Source organism: Sus scrofa, chromosome 17 (assembly GCF_000003025.6).
Source record: "Sus scrofa isolate TJ Tabasco breed Duroc chromosome 17, Sscrofa11.1, whole genome shotgun sequence".
Taxonomy (NCBI): Eukaryota; Metazoa; Chordata; class Mammalia; order Artiodactyla; family Suidae; genus Sus; species Sus scrofa.
This window is the reverse complement of record NC_010459.5, coordinates 59,954,710-59,976,542: the sequence shown is the minus strand read 5'-3', so window position 1 is coordinate 59,976,542 and position 21,833 is coordinate 59,954,710. Positions and strand designations below refer to the sequence as shown.

Below are 21,833 nucleotides of genomic sequence, written 5' to 3'. Positions count from 1 at the left end.
GGAGCGGGTAGAAGCGCGGATCGCAGCTTGCGTCCCACGTGACAGTTGGTACCGCCCCTCCCCCACCTCTAGGCTGCCCCTCCCCCTTCCTTGTCGCCTCGGGGAGCCGCTGCTGCTTTGTTCTCTGCGTCTGCGAGGTTGCTTCTTTTCCTCTTAATACGCACTAGTTTGTACTATTTCTTAGATTCCACATATCAGTGGAAACCATACAGGATTCGTCTCTCTCTGACTTATTTCACTGAGCATAACGCCCTTCAGGTCCGCCCCCCTGGCTGCAAAGGGCAACATTTCATGCTTTTTTATGGCTCAGTAGTAACCTGTTCTTGAGGCAAAGAGCCAGCTAAGTGCCTCAAAGCCCCAGAGACAGTAGACAGAGGTAAGCCAGAGGCCGTGCCAGTGGCCAAGGCACCAGGAGGGACTGGCCCTGCAAGGGAAACGCCGTCAACGCGGCCATTTCAACCTTGTGGACCTTAAAGGCAGGGTTCTCGAACTTAAACCTCCGAGGATCTTGTCAACGTGCAGACTTTGATTCTGTAGGGGGGTCAGCGATTCCCTCCACCGGGTGTGGTGGGACCGCAGGACGCTGCGAGCCGGGTCAGGAAGACCGGATGCTGCCAGAAGAGGTTTCGGCGCCCTCTTGTGGACAAGAAAATAGCACCATCCAAAATCATCTATTTTCCGTACACACCAATGACGTAAAACCTCCAGCACAGCTTTCATACTATCACAAAATTCTGTTACAAACAAGACAACAGGCCCCCAAAGAGTTGCTTATGCGCAGCTCCACTTCGCCAAGCTAATACAAGTTTCGGCTCTCCCAGAAGGGAAATTTCAAGCCAGTATACCGATCAGGAAGCGCCGGGGCAGCACTTGAGCCGCCTGTCTGATGGATCCCTGCCGACGGGCCCCTAAGGAAGGCGGCCTGGCCACAGCCGGTCTGCTCCTGGCTGGCGTCGCTTTCTTGTCCAGCCCCTCCTGCTCTAAAGGTCCATTCTGTGCAGCTCCTCAGAGTTGCTGTCTGCTGGACCAGAGGCTGTGGATTCATGAATCACTGAATAGAGCCAGGAAGACTAAATTTGCTCAGTGAATGTGTCTTTTAATCCCCGCCCCAGATTATTTTTTAAAATTGCTTCTATTTGGTAGCCTTGAGAGCGGGCAGCTCATTGTCAGAAGCGAATTCGGAGAGAGGGGCCAAAAGCCTTTCAGAATGCCCACAGCAGCAGCTGCTTTCCCAGGCCCTCTCCTAACAGGGGACGGACCCAAAGACCGGTGCTCACTCTGGAAGTGAGCTGAGGTGTGCTTTACTTTCATCACGTTGCTTTAATGTCACTGAATTTCCATCTGCTTCCCTAAGCACCTTTTGGAGGTAATAGGAGGAAGAGAGACTCAAATGCACAGTCAGGGCAGCTCCCAGGCACGGCTGTTGCCATGTATGCTGCTTAGTATTAAGAGGCGTCCTCAGCAGAGTTCTGAACTAACTAGAGGGAAATGGCAAACTCTGAAACAGAACTGCATGAAAAGCAAGCAAATCAGGAGTTCCTACCATGGTGCAGCGGGTTAAGTCTCCGGCTGGAGAGTGGCTCAGGTCGCTTCGGAAGCGCAGATTCAATCCCCAGCCTGGTGCAGGGGGTTGAAGGATCTGGGGTTGTTGCAGCTGTGGCTCAGATTCAGTCCCTGGCCTGGGATCCCATATGCCTCAGGGGCAGCCATCAAAAGAAAAGGAAAAAAAAAAAAGAAAAAAGCAAGTAAATCAAAACCATGCCAGAAAAATCCAGACAATATTTTTCTAGTGTTTAATCTCAAGGAAGGAAAAAACATCTAGATTCACAAAACTTAAGTGTATCATTTTATTATAAACAAAACCGAGCCTATGATAATCACACAGCAAATAACAAACCTGCTGAATATTTTCAGGCCATTTTGAATAGTGCTCTGTACATGTATATCAATAAATGATCAAAACTGCTTCTCTGTTACTCTGAAATGCAGTACTACCAAGAGTTTTACATTTTTATTTAACTATTCACATAAATGAGCATAACGGAAAGAGGAAATAGGCAATATTTAAGCCTTGAAGGTAGAAATTCTTTTTTTCTGGAAACTAACCAAGTAGGCCTAACAACCGCTAGAAATCTGCAAACGGTCTCCGGTCTCCCCGTCCACCAAGGCCACCAATGCCACCCTAGCCAAGTGAGTTACAAACCTTCAGCCTATTTAGTCACTAAGGATTTGAGAGAGAGTCTAAACCTAAACAACTATAGCTAATACTGATATTTTTATAGTTCATTGTTTATGCTTTTACACATTTTCCACCTGACGCAATTCTTTTTACATTCTCTAAGCTTGAGGGTTGTTTTTTTTTTGCTACCATTTATTTAATTGGATTATTTTAATTGGTTTAAATACAACACTGTATGTAAACAACCACAGAAATGAAAAGGCACTTCTTAGAAACACAATGACTCACGTCACAAGACTCAATGGCTTAGATTTGATGAACTGCATGAGTTTATGACTCAACCCTCCCATGCCGTCCAGCTTGAATGGCAAGATTCCTATGCAGCATTTAGCGCACCAAGATGTGGGCATCAGAAAACATAAAATTGTGCTTATGTTCTGCAGCGAACCTATATTCATTAGGTTCTCTGATCCAATCACAATAAACCAACCCGAGGCCCCAAAGTGAACAAGAAACGTCATTTTTTCAGGCTTTTAAAACGGGTCGTAACACGTGACACGCTGACCATTCCCTGGAATGAAGCGGTCAACTTCAAGTCAAACGAGGAAGATCCACGATGTCACCTGGCTGTTTCTTCACGGCTCCGGGACAGGAAAACCCCGGCCTGCACAGGTGCATGATGGGAGAGGCAGCAGCTCGGCCCACACCCTGCAGGCCCACACCCTGCGGGCTTAGCCTCGGAGGATACGGATATGTGTGCAACGTGCGGACAGAGACTCCTCTGGCCTGAAACTTTATAAAGAGCTGCATCAAAACCGAGCAGAGAAAGTCATGCCTGAGGTGCCAGCCACGTATGAAGGACTAAGCCACCGGCACTCCTGGGACAGGGCCAGCAAGGGACACACGGGTGCCTCCCCAGGAACCGCAGTCAGAAAAGTAAGAGCAGCACTGTTTTCAAAATACTGAGTACAAAAGTTATAATACAACTGCAAACCATGGAACGTCTTTTGTTCCTTTATAAAAAGGCATAAGATCTTATTGTGAGCACTGGCTTTCTCCACTGGGGGGTATGAAAAGGAATATAAAAGAGAATCTGCAGAAATCTGGAAATAAAGTCCGAAGAAAAAGATGACCGTCAAAAATTTAGTATGTTGTTTAATATGATTAAAATCAGATTTTAAAAATGGGATCTCAATATTGAACTCTTCCCCATTAATTATTTATAAATGCATTTTGTCCTTATGTTAACTTAAAAAGTGCCTTGGATGACACACTGAGCAGCTGGTGAAAAGCCTGGGAACTAGTAAATACCTTCAAAAGAAAAGTGCCAAGTTTTCCATTTGTCCCAAAAGTGAAAAAATAGAAACATATATGTAAAAAATTGTTTAAAGAGTTAAAATCAGCTGCAGTCATTAATACATACCGTATATCAAGAAGTAGTCACACGGAGTTCCCTGGTGGCTCAGTGGGTTAAGGTCCGGCATTGTCACTGCTATGGTACAGGTTCGATCCCTGATCCCGGAATTTCTACATGTCACGGGCACAGCCAAAAAAAAAAAAAAAAAAAAAGTGGTCAACTGAAGGCTTTAAAGATATTCACAACAATAGCAAATGAAACCTCCCAGCATATGCATCAGAACAAGTACATGTGACTTAGCAGGAGAAGCAGGGAGAAGCCCCAGGAAGCCACAGGGCCAGGTAAGGATGTTAACACATCCAGAAAAACTTTATTCGTCTTCCATTCCCTCCTCTGCTCTCAGCAAGATTAGAAAATTCTCCTCTCGCAAATGAAGACAGGTCATTATTTTGACTATAGACAGCAGGACCCAGGTCCCGAGCCAGTGATGTAGCAGCTGTGACACCCGGAGTGGGCCTGTGTGTGTACAGCTGATTATAAGCCCTTCAACTGCAAACTCTAAAAGGTGGTTTTCCTGTGACACCTCTTCAGAGAAGCCACATACCAAGAGTTCTGGGTGCCAACCATTCCCTTCTTCCCTCCCTCCAGACACCAACAGTCCTGCTCAGAGGGAGGGACAAAGCCTGCACTATTTTAAGCTCAGCCTGGGGAATACACACAGGGCCTTCCCCCACCACCTCTAAATTTAACAGGCTTTTTTTTAAAAGCCCATGTCAGGGAAAATGTATGAAAGCACTAGATTCCCTTGTCTTAAGAGCAGGCAGCTGAGTGATAAATGACTTTGCTCAAAATAGATGCTTCATAACTTGAGGAAGAGTTGAAGCTTCTCCGAGGGGTGACACGCACAGAACTTCTGTCTGAATCGTTTAGGGCGAGGACACAGAGCCCTGTTTCAGTTAGGATTCAGACAAAATGCACTCTTCGTGTACATGTATGCGATGAAGAGGGGAGCTAACCCTCGTGGCCTCTGCCGTCCGCGGCCTGGCTGAGGTTTTGGAAGTCTCGTCCCCACTTCGCCCGAAGAGCTCTCACTTGATGCGTTTATACGGCACAGACCTTGGCTAAGTTTTATCTAAAGGGCTCTCATTGGCTTAAGACGGTCCACACAAAGAGTCGTTTACTGAAAGACACCTTTCCTGGCAAAGAACCCTTGTGGGGCTGGGGTGGGGGTGGGGGGGTGGACCCAAGTCCCCCTTCGTTGTCAGTGACCATAGCGAGTCTTAAAATTCCCAGCGCTGTGGCTGCAGGAAGAGCTGCAGCACTGAGGCATCGGCAGGGCCTTGCAGTCCATCATCTCAGTTCTTATTTGAATTTATACATTTGACTCCATTTGTTTTGAGCTTCTTCTCGCTGGACACAGGGGCACGGGCACAGTGATTTGCATTCCCCTTCTTCTTAAGGAGCGCGTGTGCCTGGGCTCTGCAGGCCTTGTAGGAGTCCGCGGAGTCCAGGATCCCTGCCGACGGCCGGGGGACGCGGAGGTTCCCCTTGCTCTCCAGCTTTGGGCCGCTGCTGTCCCTGTCCGCGCAGGACAAGTCCCAGGGCTGCAACTGTGAGCTCTTACTGGGTTTCTTCCTCTTCTCCTCCGGCCGCATGTTCAGGCTTTGCTTCTGGGAACATAACCTGCCGCTGCTGAGCGCATCGAGGGGGGCGGGGGGAGCCTCAAAGGCGCGACAGGATGGCTGGACCTCTTCCAGGGGCAGGTCTTTCTTTCTTGAAGGGCCTGACTTCCGAGGCCCTTCCTGCGGAGGCCTGGACAGAGCGCTGGCCATCAGCTTGCTTCTCCCCGGGCTTTTCAGGGCCCCCGAGGCCCCAGGGGCGGTGGGAGGCCTCGCCTTGGGCCCCTTTCCCTTCTCGCACTGGATGGTCTGGATCTGCAGCCACTCGAGCTGGACCAGCCTGTCGATGTACCTCCCGAGGAGCCCCCCTGCTCTCGGCCCGGCCTCCGCCCTGCGCTCCGAGTGCAGCAGCACAGCCATGTCCCGCAGGTCCCAGGAGTTGAAGGGGGCCGGCAGGAAGTCGGGGTAGCGGAGGTCGGGCTTTGCAGGGCCCTGCCCTGGGCGGAGATGCTCGTGAGCCGGGTCGATCTCTTCCGCTCGAAGGCGAAGGTCGGGAGGCGTGAGGGGCGAAGGGAGGACGGGGACTCTTTCCGAATCAGAGAGGTCGCTGGCACTGTCACTGTCGTCAGCATCTCCTTTGATGATTTCCAGTGACGGAAAGTCCAGAAACGACCTGTTCCCCGAGGCCCCCAGAGCCCTTTCGGGGTTTCCTCCCGAGGAAGTGCCTTCCTTCCGCTTACCCTCGGTCCGCTGGGGACCCCCTCCGCCGGGGCTGCTTTTCAGTTGGGAGGAGCCGGGGGGGCCCTGGGGTTTACTCTGCCTTCGCCTTGCAGGGTTCTTTGCATGTTGGGCCTTAGTCCAAGATGGGCCTGCGTTCATGTTGCTGCGAGAGATAAAACTGCAGTTCTTGGTCCATGTGACAAAACCCGGCCTGCTTGTGATTAAACAAAGGGACCAAAAGAACCCTCCAGGTGCGCTGCTCAGCTCTCACCGGGCTTAGAAAATGCGAGGCCTCTGAACCCCCCACGGAGCAATGTTCCACCCAATACTCCACTCGGGAGACAGGCTAGAACACGGCCAGAAGGAAACGGTGGATGCTGCTTACAGCAAACAGCAGTATTTAAGACAAACACTACCATTCCCTAAAGGGCTCAAATCACCACTTTAAACCTACTGTGTGCACGTTGGAAAAAACCTCTCAGAGGACCCTCACTCTGTTCCGTGCTGCAGTGTTTAGTAACGTGAACAAGTCAGGTCCACAGCCTCCTCTTACGTACCTATTTTAAATGTTAACAAGAGATAGAAATACAGGTTTTACAGAACATAACCGCTGACTGGTGGTGATTCTGTGCCTACAAAAAAATCAAGTAAAAGCATCGCAGATCATAGTTGTCAGAGTGTTTTCAGGTAGAAAATACTCAGGTAAGCTGTGGTTTAAAGGATAGGAATAAAAACCGTCCTGTGCCTCTTAACACAATATGAGTAAAAAGAACGGGTTTGCTGCTCTGTTTTGAATGGTGGGGAAACAGACATTACGAATGGGTATGGTGCATTGCCAGGCTAGCAAGTGATTCTTCCTCTGATTTATTCTGAGGCAGGACCTCACATCAGAGTAGAAAATATTTTCGACTTATTTACCAGGAACATAGCATTCTATCCAAATGAATAATACGTCTCAGCGACAGCAGTCAGGTAGGGTTTCAAAAAGTGGGTAGTAAACATGCTGTGTGGAAACCTCAGCAGTTCCTTTGTCTGATTGTTTGTTCCACACTAAGCCATTGCTTGAAAATGTGTCATTTCTTAATAACCACGGAGGAGATTAAGTCAGTGCCAATAGCAAAACAAGTGCCCAATAAATGCTGAAAAAATGGGTGAAGAAATGGATAAAGAATCACCATTATTTAGAACTCATAACCAACGTTGTTAAAACTTTGGTTTACCTCCGGCTATCTGTGTGCACCCGTAAAAGTTATTATCACTATCCTTTTTATATAAAAAGAAGCTAACATAGAAAGATGATCAAGAGGCTTACCCCAAATTGTGGATGCTGCTAACGGTGCAAGAATTAGGACCTCTGGAATTTTTACCAACCTGAAATGTTTAAAATCACTTTGCCCACTCATTTCTGCTGGACGAGAAGGACAAGTGTCTATTCCTTATCCACGGATTCCACCCCCCCAACCACACATACTCCGTCTGGGAGAAGTGAGATAGTGTGCCTTTTGCAAGATAAAGCAATTATATGAAAAAACTATTTACCTGCTTTTCTGATAAGATTCATTCACCCTACTCCCTCTCTTGAAAAAATAACACGGCTGATCATCATCTAGGGTTTGACGGACTGTCTAAAAAACAGACATGTGGTCATAAATACCCCGAGCGCGCACACACACACACACACAGCAAACAAACAGAAACAACACATCTGAGGAAGATTTTACTTCAAAGTTCTGCATCACCTTTTCTGCAGTGCTCGAAATATTCTTGCTCAATCTGTTGGAAGATGATGACAGCTGAGGAAGTGACTTCTTTATTCCTCTTATATTTGGAAAGGACGCCTCACCACCGGAACTAGAAGCAACAGACAGTGTCGGTAAGTACTGATTGCAAAGGGTCTTATCATCAGTACTGTGTTGGGTTTTACTTGTTTGTTTCCAAAGATTCAAATTGTACTGGAAAACTGGTGGAGGGATATTGCCTTCTATTTACAGTTCCATCTTTTTTTTGCTTGTTTGTTTTTCACAGTGGTTGCAGATACAAGATCACACGGACTATAAATGGAATCCATCTCCCCCCGCCCCCCACACAGAGGTACACAGTCTCTTTGGAAATAACCTGCTAAGGAAATTCGTGGAGCTAATTAGGGCCATGTGTTACTCCAAAGTTCCCACATCCATCTATTCATGCCTTCATTCATTCCATCATTGGTTCAACAAATAATTACAGGAGTGCCTAGGAATCAGCAGGGTTACCCACAGGTCCTGCTCTCATGGAGCTTAAGTGCTACCGGGGAGGCTCCCTCTCAGTTCTCTAGCCTTCACTATCACATCAATCCATGAAAAGGTTACCAGTGTCTTATTACATGTCACATACTATGATATCATATGGACTCATACCACTCAAGGCTGCTCTTGGGCTCTTATTTTGAGTGGTGTACTAAAAGCACCCCATTTGAACGTGAAGCCGTGTGTGTTTGTTCCATAATATCCCTGCCTCTGAAAAATGGAAAAAAGAGGCGGGGTTATAGAAGATTTTTAATTACTTCCTAAAACTTTGGTGTATTATTTTCCCAAATAAGCAGGTGTGTCATTTTACTCCGTGCACATATGATGGTAATGAAAATCACGGGTGGGTGCTCCCAGTGAATGAATTATACGGTCATCGGCTTGATGGGTTTTAGATGTAGAAAATGTTCGTTACCAACCCTCCTTCATTAGTTTGGTTTTCTTTCTGCTTTGTCCCTCTGGACAGTACAGGAAGCCGCTAGAACGCTCTCTAGAAAGTGCACTTCCATCTTCACATCATTTCACCTGGCAAGCTTTATACCCTCTGCTGTGGCCTGTTCTGTGCAGTTACTGAGTGAAAGAAGAGACGACCGCCCGTAGGGTCCCTAAGGATGCTCAGGCTCGCAAAGCTGTAAGTCGGAGATTCTGGCAACAAAAATAAATTCTGGCTAGAGGCTGCTTAAGGGCAACTGCATAATTTACCGCAGGGTATGAACTCTGGTTCCCACATCTTCCTCTCTGGCAGGGGGCCAAGACACTGCAGCAGCACCGCCCCCTCCCACCCCAGGGATTGGGCTGGCGGGTCCCGGGCGGCAAAGCATTGTGGGTGACGTGGGGACAGGACCTTCTGTGCGCAGCCAGGCTCCTTCTGGCCGAGGGTCCCGGTTGTAGTGCAAATATCCAAAGAACTGGCCAGCCAGGCTTAAAATCCCCCTGAAGACCAGCTCCTGGAAAGGCCAGGTTTTGCATCCCCTCCCCCGCCCCCATTAACCCAGAAATCCGAGGATCCGCAGCATGCGTTTTCCTCGTCCTCTGTTTGTGCAGACGCGGATCTACGATCGATCGGCGCGCGGGCCAGGCAGACGCAGACAGAAATTGACCAGACCTGTTTCGCGATCGCCCGGGACACGTGACGAGGCCGCTGGCCTTCCTTCCCTGCGCCTGGGCGGGAGGCCGGACTGCGGCGTGCTGCGGCAGGGGCGCGGGCGGCGGCGGCGGCGGCGGCGGCGCTCGGGCGGCGGGAGTCCGCGCGCGGGCGGCGTCACGAGGGGCGGGGCGGAGGCTCGCCGGGAAGTTGCTCCCGACAAGTTGCAGCCATGTAAGTAACGCCGCGGCCCGGGGTGGGAGGGGCCGCTGGGCGGACACCGCCTTGGCCCGGGCACCTCGGAGGAAGCAGAAGGCAGGCGCCACCCTGCGCTCCGCGGAGGCCCCGAAAGGCTTCCACCGGAGGAAGCTCTCATCTCCTGAAACCGGCTCTTTATTTGCTGCCGAAAGCGGAAGACCTGGGCGAGGACCCGAGGGGCGAGGTGGCCGACGAGGGGAGGGCGCGGCGGCCCCACTGGGTGTCCTGCAGGGTGCAGTTCCGGCGGACACTCCCGGGGGCTGAGCACGGCCCGGGACACCGAGGAAGCGGACGCGAGGTCGGGAGGCTGCCCCTCGGTTCCGCCTCCCCATCGCCCGACGGCCGGCCGGGCCATGTCCGGAGACCCGGGCTCGGCGGTCCCCCCCGCCGCCCCGGCGTTCCGGAAGCCCGCCCCGCGGAGCCTCAGCTGCCTCTCGGACCTGTACGGAGGTGCGGCCCCGGAGCCGAGGCCCTGCAGGCCCCCCGGTAGCCCGGGCCGCGCGCCGCCGCCACCAACGCCGCCGTCCGGCTGCGACCCCCGCCTGCGGCCCATCATCCTGCGGCGGGCGCGCTCGCTGCCCAGTTCGCCCGAGCGCCGCCAGAAGGGCGCGGGCGCGCCGGGCGCTGCGTGCCGGCCGGGCTGCAGCCGGCAGCACCGCGTGCGCTTCGCCGACGCGCTGGGCCTGGAGCTGGCGCAGGTCAAGGTGTTCAACGCGGGCGACGACCCGTCGGTGCCCCTGCACGTGCTGTCCCGGCTCGCCATCAACTCGGACCTGTGCTGCAGCAGTCAGGACCTGGAGTTCACCCTGCAGTGCCTGGTGCCCGACTTCCCGCCGCCCGTCGAGGCCCCGGATTTCGGAGAGCGCCTGGGGCGGCAGCTCGTGTGCCTGGAGCGCGTCACCTGCTCGGACCTGGGCATCAGCGGTACCGTGCGCGTGCGCAACGTGGCCTTCGAGAAGCAGGTGGCCGTGCGCTACACCTTCTCGGACTGGCAGAGTGCGCACGAGGCGGGGGCGAGGTGGCGCGGGCCGGCGGGCGCTGAGGGCGCCGAGGACGTCTTCGCCTTCGGCTTCCCGGTCCCACCCTTCCTGCTAGCGCTCGGCTCCCGCGTGCACTTCGCGCTGCGCTACCGCGTGGCGGGCGCCGAGTACTGGGACAACAACGACGGCCGAGACTACAGCCTCACGTGCCGAAACCACGCCCTGCACATGCCACGCGGGGAGTGCGAGGAGAGCTGGATCCACTTCATCTGAGCCTCCGCGCGCAGGCCGCCCCGGCGGGCACTTCCTAGCAGCACGCTGGCATCCGGGTGGTGCTCCTCCCTCACACCCCTTCCCCAACCCGAGCTCCTGGAAGCTCACTTCCCGCTGCAAGGTGTGCTGGCAGTGGCCTGTCCTGTCCCACCTGCAACGTTTATGGTCTAAAAAGTAGCCTCAGGTTCCAGAAGGCCGAGCCTGTGCTGGGGTGGGGTGCTGGGTGAGTAGATGCATGGGTGCGTCGGCCCATCCCAGGGTGTTCTTGGAAAGGCCTGCGTCTCCCCGCTGGGAAAGCCTGTGGCTTTTGCATGTGTCCTAATTGGATCTCCGTGAATGCAGCTACTGTTATCATTGTGATGCTGGGACCTTTTACCTGAGTGGATGCCTTCTCGGGAATATTCTGGATTTAGTAAGCTAAGAAAACGTCCGGTTGTGTGTTTGTGCTCACTGTAAACAGCATGCACAGTGTGACCCCATCGTGGTCCCTCAAGGCATTCCCGACCCGGGACACGGAAAACCCGAGATCACATTTGCTTGCCAATATCTGTAGGCTTCTAACAGCCGGGAAACTATTAATAGGCAAGAAATTTATGCTTCATCCGTCATCATACAACCATTCCTGGGAGTTCAGGCTGCCCTGGTTAGGCTGTGTGTCTCCTACACCAGCAGCCGAGAAGAAGGAACATGTTTAAAACTTGTAACTAGCAAGATATCCCTTCTGCAGTCTCTCCTCTCACTTAATGTATTTTTTCTTGTTATGTGTTTGATAATTATGATCTGCACTTTATCAGGCCATTCTGTATAGGTTTGAACTACCTACACATTTAAAGAAATTCTGCCTTAAGTTATTTCAATTTTTAGGCAACTCTGTAGAATTTCAGGCAAGGATGCCCTTTGCAATTACCTTTTTGATGATAAAAGGTGACTCTGTTTATGTCTTCTTAAGTGTCAAAGGTTCCAGCAGTCATCTTTCAGAAGACACGTTACCGAGTGGAACTAGCAGGTATTTTCAGCAATAGACAGAGCACTGGAGGAAAAACAATACACAAATATTTATGCTTTTTAATCATTTTAAATTAGATTTGTATGTGCCTGGTTTTACCAGCTACCTGCCAACTGTATTCTTTGTGCCTTCAGATAGAAAATTTTATTACATTATCTGAACTTGTTTCCCAGTTTTAAAACATTAAATGCTTTTTGTAAAAAAAAAAAAAAAAAAAAAAAAGGAAAAAAAAATTTCAACCAAGAAGTCAAAACCTTTGTCCCCTGCAGGGTGCCGCAATGACTTAAAACTCTCTGGGAGGGGCTCATGATTTTTTGGGTCCTGAGTGATAGTCCTGACAGCAGGTGCTAGCACTGAGGTGTGAAAACCCAGCTAAGATGGACACGGTTTCCAACTTGGAAGTTGGCTTCTGGTACAGTTGAAACCATGTGATCCATGTTGTGTTAGGTGTCACCAGTGAATTAACTCTAAATTTTTGAATGCTTGTTGCCATTTGGCAAATAGGTGTAAAGGATGAGTTTTGCCTTTTAACTGATTATATATATATATATATATATATATATATATATAATTGAAACTTGTGTTTTGATTCCAACAACAGGGATGACTTTCTTTGGTAACTTCTGGTCTAAAAATACTGAATTTTTATTTGAAATATTGTGACTAAATTGAACAGTCATTGCCTCTTAGCACTGTGTACTACATTGGCATGCAAGAGGGAGAGAAGCCTGGTTCCATTTCCTGCTATTTAACTAACTGTCCAGTTAGGTCAGCAAGTCTGTGAGGGCCTTGGCTGCTGTGCCCTGGATCCTGGCCCAGCGTGCAAGGCGCTTGTCCAGAGCATTCAGGTGTGAGCTAGTGCTGGCGCATGTGTTGTGAAGTCATGTAGAGAAGCTTATAATCCACCTGAAGATCACGTGTCAAAAAGGTTCTGGTCACAGAGTATGAAATAAATGTTATATCTTCAATATTAAGAGAACCTCAACGTGCCTTTGAAAAAAAGGATCAACATTTAAAAACGTTAAAGCTTAAACATATCTACCTAGTTGATCAAGGAGCAGTGGAACAGCTTAAGGAGATTTTCAGACCTGAAAACACACTTATGTGGCCTGGTTTTTCAAATTTTGTGCAATTGTTGGGTTGTCTCCCCAAACATATTTTAATGTCTGGCTTTTAAGATGACTTCACCTAAGCCTAAATATTAAAGTATATATACGCACAAGTTGTTAGTTGAAGTGTGTTTTTCTTGTGGTCTAATTACTGAAACAAGGCTTTAGAAACGTCGATTGTTTAAATCATTTCACACATAGGTCGCATATCCTTCCTAAAATGCTGTCACATTAAGCATCTTGCCAAAATAAATACATTGTATGATGGCACCTCAGCTTCAGAAACACAGTTGCGTTTGAGAAACTGAAATACCCTCTTTTATGCCAGATCAGTATTACATATGAGGAACGCTTTAGGGGCACTTAGGGGATGGGATAGTTATTGTACTTGGTACTTATTGAATCCCATGTATGGAATAATTTGTGTGCATCTGCCTCTCCCAGGACTGTGACCCTCACTCAATTGCAAAGCCTTGAACCCAGGGAAAGGAAATTACCACTCACTGTGTCCTCTCTTTTCTGCTTGCCTACAATGCTAGGTGCTGTATGTATGCGATTTCATTTAATTCTGAAAATTGCACTGCCTGGTAGATAAAATTCCCATTTTCTTAGCTGAAAAGAATGAAGCACAGAGAGGTTTAAGTAATTCGCCTAAAGTTCCACAGCTGCTAAGTAGCAGAGTGAGCTACACGAAGCCCAGCCTCTCTCTATTATGTGATGGGATGCTCCCAGTCAGAGCCTGTCAAATTTAACTGAAAGCCCATTTGGATGATAATTGATAAGGTTTTCCATCTAACATCACAACCTAAAAACCTATTTCAAAACAATTCAAATAAAATTAAAATGATGTTTCCTCCCCTGTGGTAGTTTAGTGATGTTTACTAAAAAATCCTTGGGCTTTCTGAGCATGTAAAACACTAAAAAGGGCTCTAACGTTTGTCTTCTCTCTGCTAAAAAGTGGCAAGATAAGAAAACACTACTTTTAATTTTCGACGTATTTGTCTGCTGTAATTTCTGAATTGCTTGCATATTTTACACAAGAAACATCCATTGCTTTTATCCTTTAAACTGATACTTTAAATCAAAACAGTCTAAAAAGCCTGGGAATACACTTGATGATTCTGCTCACTGTCAAGCCTAGACGACCTCAGCCCTCTGTCCACCAGGACGCTGGGGGCCAAGCGAATGAGAGCAGCAGCCGTCCCGGCACCTGCTTCTGGGAGACCCTGGCAAGCAAGGGCCTAGCAGAGCAAGGCTGGATAGGTGTGTTGGGGGCGAGCGGGCGTGGCCAGGCGGGGCCGGCAGAGGGGCGGGGCCACCTTGGGGCGGGGCCGGGCCGGAGCCTCGGTCCGGCCTGCGGTCAGCGGGGAGCGGCCCGGCGTGGCTCTGCTGCCCTCTGCTGGCCCGCAGCGGGGGCCTCGCTCAGGGGAGTCTGACCATTCCTGTGCTCGCAGGTTCGGCGGGTTCCCCGTATCTACGCGGCCCCGTCCTGCCCTCCCGAGCGGTCCTGCCTGGGGGTCTCCTCGGGCCCGCCGGCGCCTGCCGGCCCTTCCGGTTTACGTCCTCAGGGCAAGACGGCTCCTCAGTCACGTCCGCACCGCGTGAAGGGAGGCGCGGCAGGGGAGGGGCCCTGGCGCCGCCTTTCGTGGCGCGTCGGAGCGGGGAGGGCTTCGCGGCAGGGCGCCTGCCGAGTGGGGTCAGGGGTCAGGGGTCAGGGTCAGTGTCAGTCCTGGGCGCGGCCGCCCACGTACCTGAGGCCCCGAGCCGCGCCCATCTCAGCACCCCTGGCTCCGCCTCGGGCGACCCCGACGCCGGCGCGGGTGCGAGGGGCGGGGCGCTGCCGGGCCGGCGGCGCTGATTAGACGCAGCGCCGGCCGCACGCGACGCCGATTGGACGCGTGCTTCCCGCCTTCCCGCGGCCGCTTGAGGTGCCTCAGAGATCGCGGAGCCGCGGAGACCTGACGCCGGGTGGCAGCGGCGGCAGCGGCGGGTGCCGGGGCTCCCCGCGGAGCCTTCCTTCGGCCGGCAGGTTGTGCCAGGCGTCCGGGCGGGGCGGGGGGTGGCGGGGAGCAGCGGTGTCAGCCGGGCCTCGGAGGGCGGCAGAGCGAGCGACCTCCCGACCGTTGAGGCACAGCCGTTGGAGAAACGGCCGGGCGGCGCCTTCGGGGCTGAGGGGGTCGGACAACGGCTGGGCGTGCGGCGGGCGGGGCAGGGGCCGGGGGGGGGGTGTCCCACTGGACGCTCGGGCGGCCGGTGTCCTCGGGCGGGGATGACCGAGGACGCGAGGACTGACCGGAACCAGAATCTTGGCGGCGAGGCGGGCGGAGGCGCGGGCTGGGTCTCCGGCCCTCCCCCGCCCCCGGGGCCTCGCTCGGTAAACTCGGGGCCGCGCCGCGGTGGGGGCCTCGGGGGGAGCGCGGAGCACCCGCCCCCGGCCCGTGTGACCTGGGGTCTCTCCCGAGTGTCCCGAGTCACGGCCCCGGGGGGAGAAGAAAGAAGCGGGTCTGTGTGCCGGGGTTCGCGGGCGAGGCCGGCGCAGGGGTGGTGTGAGACGGCTCGTGTTCGCGCTTTGGGGGTGATGGGAGAAGGCGGCGTTTGGGCCTCACCTCGCGGCGGCCGGTCTCCGGCTTCACCTGAGCGGTAGATGCCTGCTGCCGCGGAGGAGCGGGCTCGGGCTGGCGAGCGCTGCCGGTGCGCGTTCGAGGCGGACGCCTTCCCTGTCTGCCAGGGTGTCTGCCAGGGTGTGGGGCGTTTTTGAAACCTTGCTCCTTTTATCCGCTTGCATATGCACATTCATCTTTTCACGAAGTCCGTTTTGCCTGTAAGTAGATTGGGGCGCAGTGCCCCCAACACGCACACACGCACGCGGAGGCCCCCCCCCCCAAAAGGTATTTTTCTATGCTGTGTTTCTTCGGGTCGTTCTGCTGCATCTTGTTCTGGGACATACAACCTAATAAAGACTTTTGTTGATTTTTTTTTTCTCCTCCTTAGTTTAATTAGCATTAAAATCTGCCCCTAGCCCTTTTCTCCGAGAATTGCCTCCGATCCAGAAGTAGGGTGCTTCTCATGGTCTGTAAGAAATTTTTCTGTCACACTCTAGGTGTTTTGTTTCTGTTTCTTTTTTTTTTCCTTCCCCCCGCCTTTTTCCTTTGGTTTTGGCCAGTAAAAGTCCTTAAAAGGCAGGAATGTGGGTGGAAGGATGGTGAAGCCGGCAGCTGCTCTCTATTGTTCATTAGCAAAACTAGAGCAGGCTGACAACAGTCCAGAGGGAAAGTTAAGTCATTGCAGTCGTAATGAAGGCTTGTGTCTAGGACTCAGTGTAGTTTGAATCAGTAACTACAGACATGTGCGTGAGTTTAACAAGTTTGATATGGAAAGGAAAAAATAGGGAAGTCATTAGACAGCAACAATCTTTTAAGGGACAAGACTATTTTTACCGGGAAATAAAAAACTGAAAAGTCTTATTTTGCAAAACCTTAAGATACATAAAGTTATTTTAAATTGTCTACTCATGATGATGCAAAGATAAGTGTATGCTAATGTTTCTGTCTAGACAGCCTTCCGCCTCAGTTGTTTAATGGATAGTACTGAAATTTTGGCCCTGTTAAAACCGAGAAGGGAGGGATGAGTCACTGGATTGTTCAGTTTAGTTTGCTTACTTACAAAAAAAAATCTGCCTGTGTAGATACTAATTAGTTTTACCTTTCTTTGACTGACTTCTTGTGCAAAAGTAGACCAGGAATTAAACTATCTCATTAGCTTTATGTGCCTCTTGGCCGCAAGTAATTCTTCTGTGCTGTATTCCAAGTCTCAGAGTACTTTGTAAATTACATTTAAAATTTAAATTGTTTTTGCTGTGACACAGGACAGCATAATGTCATAGGCAGGCCTGCCCCAACAGTTGCTGACCCTAGGAAGGTTCAGCAGAGGCCCCTAAAAATATTTTAGGTACTTACACTTTTTAATCAAGTTTTCAATTTGTGAAATAAAATGTTCTAGTCTTCAGTTTCACACAAGCACCTTAATTACAGCAAAATAGAAAATGTGTGAAGCTAATATTCTTATGACTGAGTATTGGCAAAATATCAAAGATAACTGAATTCATTTATTATGGATCTCTGATGACGGACTGGTGAAATTTTGGATAAGTAATAATGACCTATGTAATTCATAAATTAGTACATATTTTCATAAACTTCATTTTAGCAAAGTCCGAACACTGAAATTTATTTTTGAATAAATCTTCTTAAACGTTTTTATAAGAATACATAGTCACTATTCTAGTCTTTGCTTGCCATCTAATTGTAAATAGTTCTTATGGTGTTCACCTGGTTATCTAGATTTACATATACAAATTAAAGAATAATAGGAATTGCTTTGAACAGCAGAATGTTTCTCAGTCACCATGTGCAATTGTTGCAAAAACTGTGCACTGAGTTGCTAGTACTTAGAGAGCCACAAATTGGAATACAAAGAGAAGCAAGAAAATGGATGTTTGGCACTATGAGGAAGCAGTTTTTCATTATGCATTAATCAACTATAGTTTTGCTCTGTCAGAGAAAGGATTTGACAGTTAACTAATGTCTTTTCTCTTACCTGAGCACTTACATTCCTCAAATTTTTATCTCTATTCTGAAGCAGAGACCAAAATACCAGTATCAGCACAATCTACAATCTTTGCATTGTTTCACCCTCCCCACCCAGTCCCTTAAATGTATTCTTATGGAAGATTTCTAACATACGCAATAAACAGTTATAGTGTAATGAATTGCAGTCCTCTTCTTTGAAAGGTGTAGGCAAGAGACGTGCTTCTTCTCTGGGCCTTGAAAGGTGTGAATTATGAGAGTGAATGTGTCCATGGTTATAGGACTTGCTTTTTATATCCTCTGGACTATTCAAGTGTATGTGTTTTAGTTCCCAGCACGTAGGAAGTTTGAATCTATCTTTGCAGCTGATTTCTAAATTTATTGCATTGTAAGAACAGAGTATCTATTATGTTTATTTCTTTGGATGCATTTGTGTTTTGTTTTTGTTTTGGAGACAGGATTTTTCTCGTTTGTTCTTGAGAGTTTCTGCTTTGTCACAGCCCACAGCCGATTGGGGATCTGGTGTTGTCTCTGCTGTGGCAAGGATTCCATCCTTCACCAGGAGCAGTGAGTTAAAGGATCTGGTGTTGCTGCAGCTGTGGCCTAGGTCACAGCTGTGGCTCACATTTGCTCCCTGGTCCCGGTACTTCCATATGTCGCCGGGCTTGAGTGAGAGTGGGGCGTATTTTCTCTTTTATTCTTAATCAGAAATGCCCTCATAATGTGTCTAAATGTAATTTTTCTTATTTATGTAGGAATTCCATGGACTCTTTCAATTTGTGTTTATTTTGGGAAAGTACTGAGCTGTTACTAAACTGTTGCCGTCTCACTGTTCTTTTTTATTTTAAATTTTTTTCTGGAGTGCTTATTGACTAGATATTGAAATGTGTGCATCTCTTCTTCATATCTCACTTTTTTCTTCTGTACATTTCATTCCTTTGTGCTATTCTGTGATGTCCTCAACTTCATCTTTCTATTCCAAGGAATGTTGCCTCCTGAAGCTCTAAGGCCTGTGATAAGTGGCAGTGGTGGGTTCTCTAGCCTGCATTGCTCCTCTTAGGGTTCCTCGTTAATCCCCCTGTAGGTTGCTGACCTCCAATACTTATTTCTTACCTCCATAATTGAGATAATACAGGCAAAATTTCCATCTTTTGTGATGGCCTGAGGAGAACGAGAGAGAGTGAAGCCAAGTAGAAAATAGGCACACCCCTTCTTGGGAATTGCGGAGGCAAGCAGTGGGTCTCTGCATTTCCAGTATTTTCCAGGCAAAATGACAAAATAGTAACCAACTATTTCAAGATCTTGGACTCATTGCTGGTTTACTGGAATTCCAAGCTAGCCACAGACTTAGGATCACCGGTTTAGTATTTAAGCTAGAACAGACAAGCACAACCAAATGGGGCAAAACCACAGCTAGGCCCTGGATAGGTTTGGATGGAGCAGATAGGTGCTTAATTGCAAAGGCAGGCCTTGGTCATTTCATTTCCCTCAGAGTAACCCAAACCCACATTTTGCTGACCTCGGGTTTTGGACCCAGTCTACCAGCATTTTAGCAAGAATTTACTGTACTTTTTTAAAAAAGTTAAATAAGTATAAATTACCAAAAAAACCTGAAATTCTCCTTTGACAAATAGCTGATTATGATTCTGTGCACCCCTCTACTCTTCCTCCCCAATAAGCTGACAAACACTCCAACTGTCCTGAGTGGTGTAGGTGAGTGTCTCCACACACACACACACACACAAATGTGTGTACACTTACAGACACCTAGAGATATGATAAATAATACAAAGTTTCTTTTGTTTACATAAGTGGCATTACACTGTGTTTATCATTTGGCACCACATTTTAGGTCACTCAAAACTGTTTGGCTGCAAATACCTAAAATTCTGTGTCATTTTATTTAACTGTTGTGTTCACAAAAATTATTAGCATATACTACATTTTATTTATTCATTCTTTGACCTCCTTCCCATTCCAGACTCCCATCTAGGTGCTTTTGCATTTTCCCACTCAGAGTAGTGCCATAAAAAATCTTTTAATTTGGCTCCATATGTGTGTGGAGCAAATGTTTCTCTGGGGATCAGATTTTTTTTTTTTTTTCCTGCTAGAGGTAATCTTTGGAAATGCAGGAGTTTTTGGTTTGTTTTTTGGGTTTTTTTGCTCATCCCTTTTGTATGCCTCATGTACATGTCCTCATTGGCACTTAAATTTCTCTACTGGCATGTCTGCAAGAAAGCAGACTATGACTAGTGCCTTTTGCCTTAAACATACACAGTCCTATAGTCATAGATACACAGCAATCTATAAAATGCTAAGGCTTGAATAAATGATCTTCAGGCTTTCCTCCAGAAACTTCTTAGGACAGATTCAAATGGGTAGTTTCATAAGCAGTGAAGAACTTGAAGAAGCAACATTTATTACCATTGATATCAAGGAGCAATGCTTATTTATGTGTGTTAAGATTTTTAAGCTGTAATATAAAATAGATTGTAAGATACATAAAGAATATGTTTTCTTTTATATGTGTTTGTTTTGTCCAGCTGTTTTAAAATTCATTCAAAATGCCAATAAGGCCAGATCTCCAGGTATGTAGTCCTAGACCAAAACGAAGAATTTTAATTCATAACTTCAGTTTTTGTTTATTTACAAGTATTAAGTGTTATAGTTTTAGGAAGGATAAAGCTTTCTTGTTTTTCTGAAATAGTTAGGTGTCACATAAGTTAAAATGTTATCCTTTCATTTTTTAATACATTTGTTTTCAAAAGCTTTATTAGAATATAAAGTATATAAAGAATATATATAAAGAATATAAAGTATAAAGTATATATACCTTTTTATATATATTTTAAAGATTATTTTTATATTCCTTTTACATTGAAATGAATTATACACTGATTTATCTATGACTTATGCCTGGATAATTTTATATCAAGGTTTAAAATTATAGATACTTGCATTTACAAGTCAAGGTTTAAAATTGTAGATACTTGCATTTACAAGTCAAGGTCAAGAGTAGGTTTTATTTATTTATTTATTTTGGTCTTTTTGTCTTTTCTAGGGCCTCTTCCCTCGGCATATGGAGATGCCCAGGCTAGGGGTCTAATCGGAGCTGTAGCCACTGGCCTCTACCAGAGCCACACCAACGCAGGATCCGGGCCCGCGTCTGCGACTTAACACCACAGCTCACGGCAACGCCGGATCCTTAACCCACTGAGCGAGGCCAGGGCTCAGACCCACAACCTCGTGGTTTCTAGTCGGATCCATTAACCACTGTGCCATGACAGGAATTCCAAGAGTAGGTTTTAATATAGCTATTTATGTGTGCAGTTCACCATCAAGTCTGGTGATCAGATTATTGTATGAAAATTCCGTATTAATGGTGGTGTATATTAATAGCAGGAATGGCAGATTTTGTAAAGCTTATAGACTTTAATACGTATATGTCGTAGTGGTTGGTATAGTTTCTTTAAAAGTGCTTTTACTTGTGTTTATTTTTTTTTTAACTATTTAAACCTCATGAAGAAGTTAATAGTTAGATATGTTAGGGTTTTATCCATGGTATTATTAGTTACTATAAAGTTGATTTTTATTTCCTTCATTAACAGGTTTTTTGTTGAGTTTAACATGATGATTTTTTGGTAAAAGATAGGAAGTGGAAAATTGGTAAAATATACCTTTTTCCTATAGAGATCTTGTTATTATTAAAGGAACTTAGTCTCTAATTCTGTTATTCCAAATTTAAAAGTGAATAGGTTTTTTTTAAATAAATGAATTGGTATTTTATACTCCCTTTTAAGAATTTTCAAATGCAAAAATAATTTTTAAATTATTAGATAGCATAAGGTAAGTAATTTTGGTTTTGATTCAATATAATGTGCCATTATCTATATTTCTACAGCATTTAGAAAAGTGCATTGATGATGCTTTAAGAAAAAATGATTTCAAACCTTTGAAAACACTTTTACAAATCGATATTTGTGAAGATGTGAAAATTAAATGCAGCAAACAGTTTTTCCACAAGTTGGATGACCTTATGTGCAGGGTAATTATTCATTTCTGTTGAACGATGGTTGCAATTATTAGGTAGAACTCTACCTTCTAGGAAGAGATAGTCCATTGGAAGAAGTGAATTAAAAGGCTTTGGCAAGCTCATGTAATTGTGTAAATAAATGCTTTTTTCACCACTTGGTTTTTTTTTTTTTTTTTTTTTTTTTTGAGGAGTCCCAAATAACATGTTGGATTGTTGTTTTCTGAATAAAATATACAAAAAGCTGTCTTTACTCAATGTTACCATTATTAACTGTTACCTAAACTGGGGAAAACTAGCTTACCTGTTTAAAGTTCAAACAACTTGATCTGTTTTTTAAAAACCTA

The 21,833-nt window shown here is 47.5% G+C and overlaps 3 protein-coding genes across 11 annotated transcripts in view; 2 read left to right on the top strand and 1 right to left on the bottom strand.

Moving 5' to 3' along the window:
• Positions 1,824–9,857, bottom strand: FAM217B (family with sequence similarity 217 member B). Of its 4 annotated transcripts, none has more exons than XM_021078156.1 (4): positions 9,266–9,857; positions 7,615–7,726; positions 7,415–7,500; positions 1,824–6,038 (listed from the first exon to the last, which is right to left on the bottom strand). In XM_021078156.1, exons 1-4 carry the CDS (start codon positions 9,832–9,834, stop codon positions 4,892–4,894), a joined length of 1,914 nt encoding a protein of 637 aa, XP_020933815.1. In that variant the 5' UTR covers positions 9,835–9,857; the 3' UTR covers positions 1,824–4,891. The 4 variants fall into 4 exon arrangements, with proteins under 4 accessions (XP_020933815.1, XP_013840983.2, XP_020933817.1 ...); XM_013985529.2 differs by lacking the exon at positions 9,266–9,857 and adding an exon at positions 8,580–8,726 and having other exon boundaries at positions 3,984–6,038; XM_021078158.1 differs by lacking the exons at positions 7,415–7,500; positions 9,266–9,857 and adding an exon at positions 8,580–8,726 and having other exon boundaries at positions 3,984–6,038.
• PPP1R3D (protein phosphatase 1 regulatory subunit 3D) lies at positions 9,400–12,983 on the top strand. The gene has a single exon (XM_003134506.4). The coding sequence runs from the start codon at positions 9,856–9,858 to the stop codon at positions 10,753–10,755; it is 900 nt and encodes a 299-aa protein (XP_003134554.1). The 5' UTR covers positions 9,400–9,855; the 3' UTR covers positions 10,756–12,983.
• Positions 14,229–21,833, top strand: part of SYCP2 (synaptonemal complex protein 2) — an 86,323-nt gene continuing 78,718 nt past the window's right edge. Inside the window, exons 1-3 of one of the 6 annotated variants that reach the window (XM_021078151.1) lie at positions 14,229–14,899; positions 20,000–20,044; positions 21,358–21,501. In XM_021078151.1, the coding sequence (XP_020933810.1) occupies positions 20,021–20,044; positions 21,358–21,501 (168 nt within the window). In that variant the 5' untranslated portion in view covers positions 14,229–14,899; positions 20,000–20,020. Of the gene's footprint in view, positions 14,900–15,480; positions 20,045–20,660; positions 21,502–21,833 lie in introns of those variants that run through there. The other 5 variants (XM_021078152.1, XM_013985527.2, XM_021078150.1 and 2 more) reach the window with 5 other exon arrangements.

What these genes read in the sequence shown, in the direction of transcription:
- PPP1R3D (XM_003134506.4), top strand. Translation starts at nt 9,856, where the DNA reads ATGTCCGGAGACCCGGGCTCGGCGGTCCCCCCCGCCGCCCCGGCGTTC.
- FAM217B (XM_021078156.1), bottom strand. Translation starts at nt 9,834, where the DNA reads ATGGGGAGGCGGAACCGAGGGGCAGCCTCCCGACCTCGCGTCCGCTTC. An exon ending in CCCGGGCGATCGCGAAACAG is followed by an intron (nt 7,727 to 9,265) that starts GTCTGGTCAATT and finishes TGTTGCTTCTAG; the next exon opens with TTCCGGTGGTGAGGCGTCCT. An exon ending in GAATCTTATCAGAAAAGCAG is followed by an intron (nt 6,039 to 7,414) that starts GTAAATAGTTTT and finishes TATCTCTCGCAG; the next exon opens with CAACATGAACGCAGGCCCAT.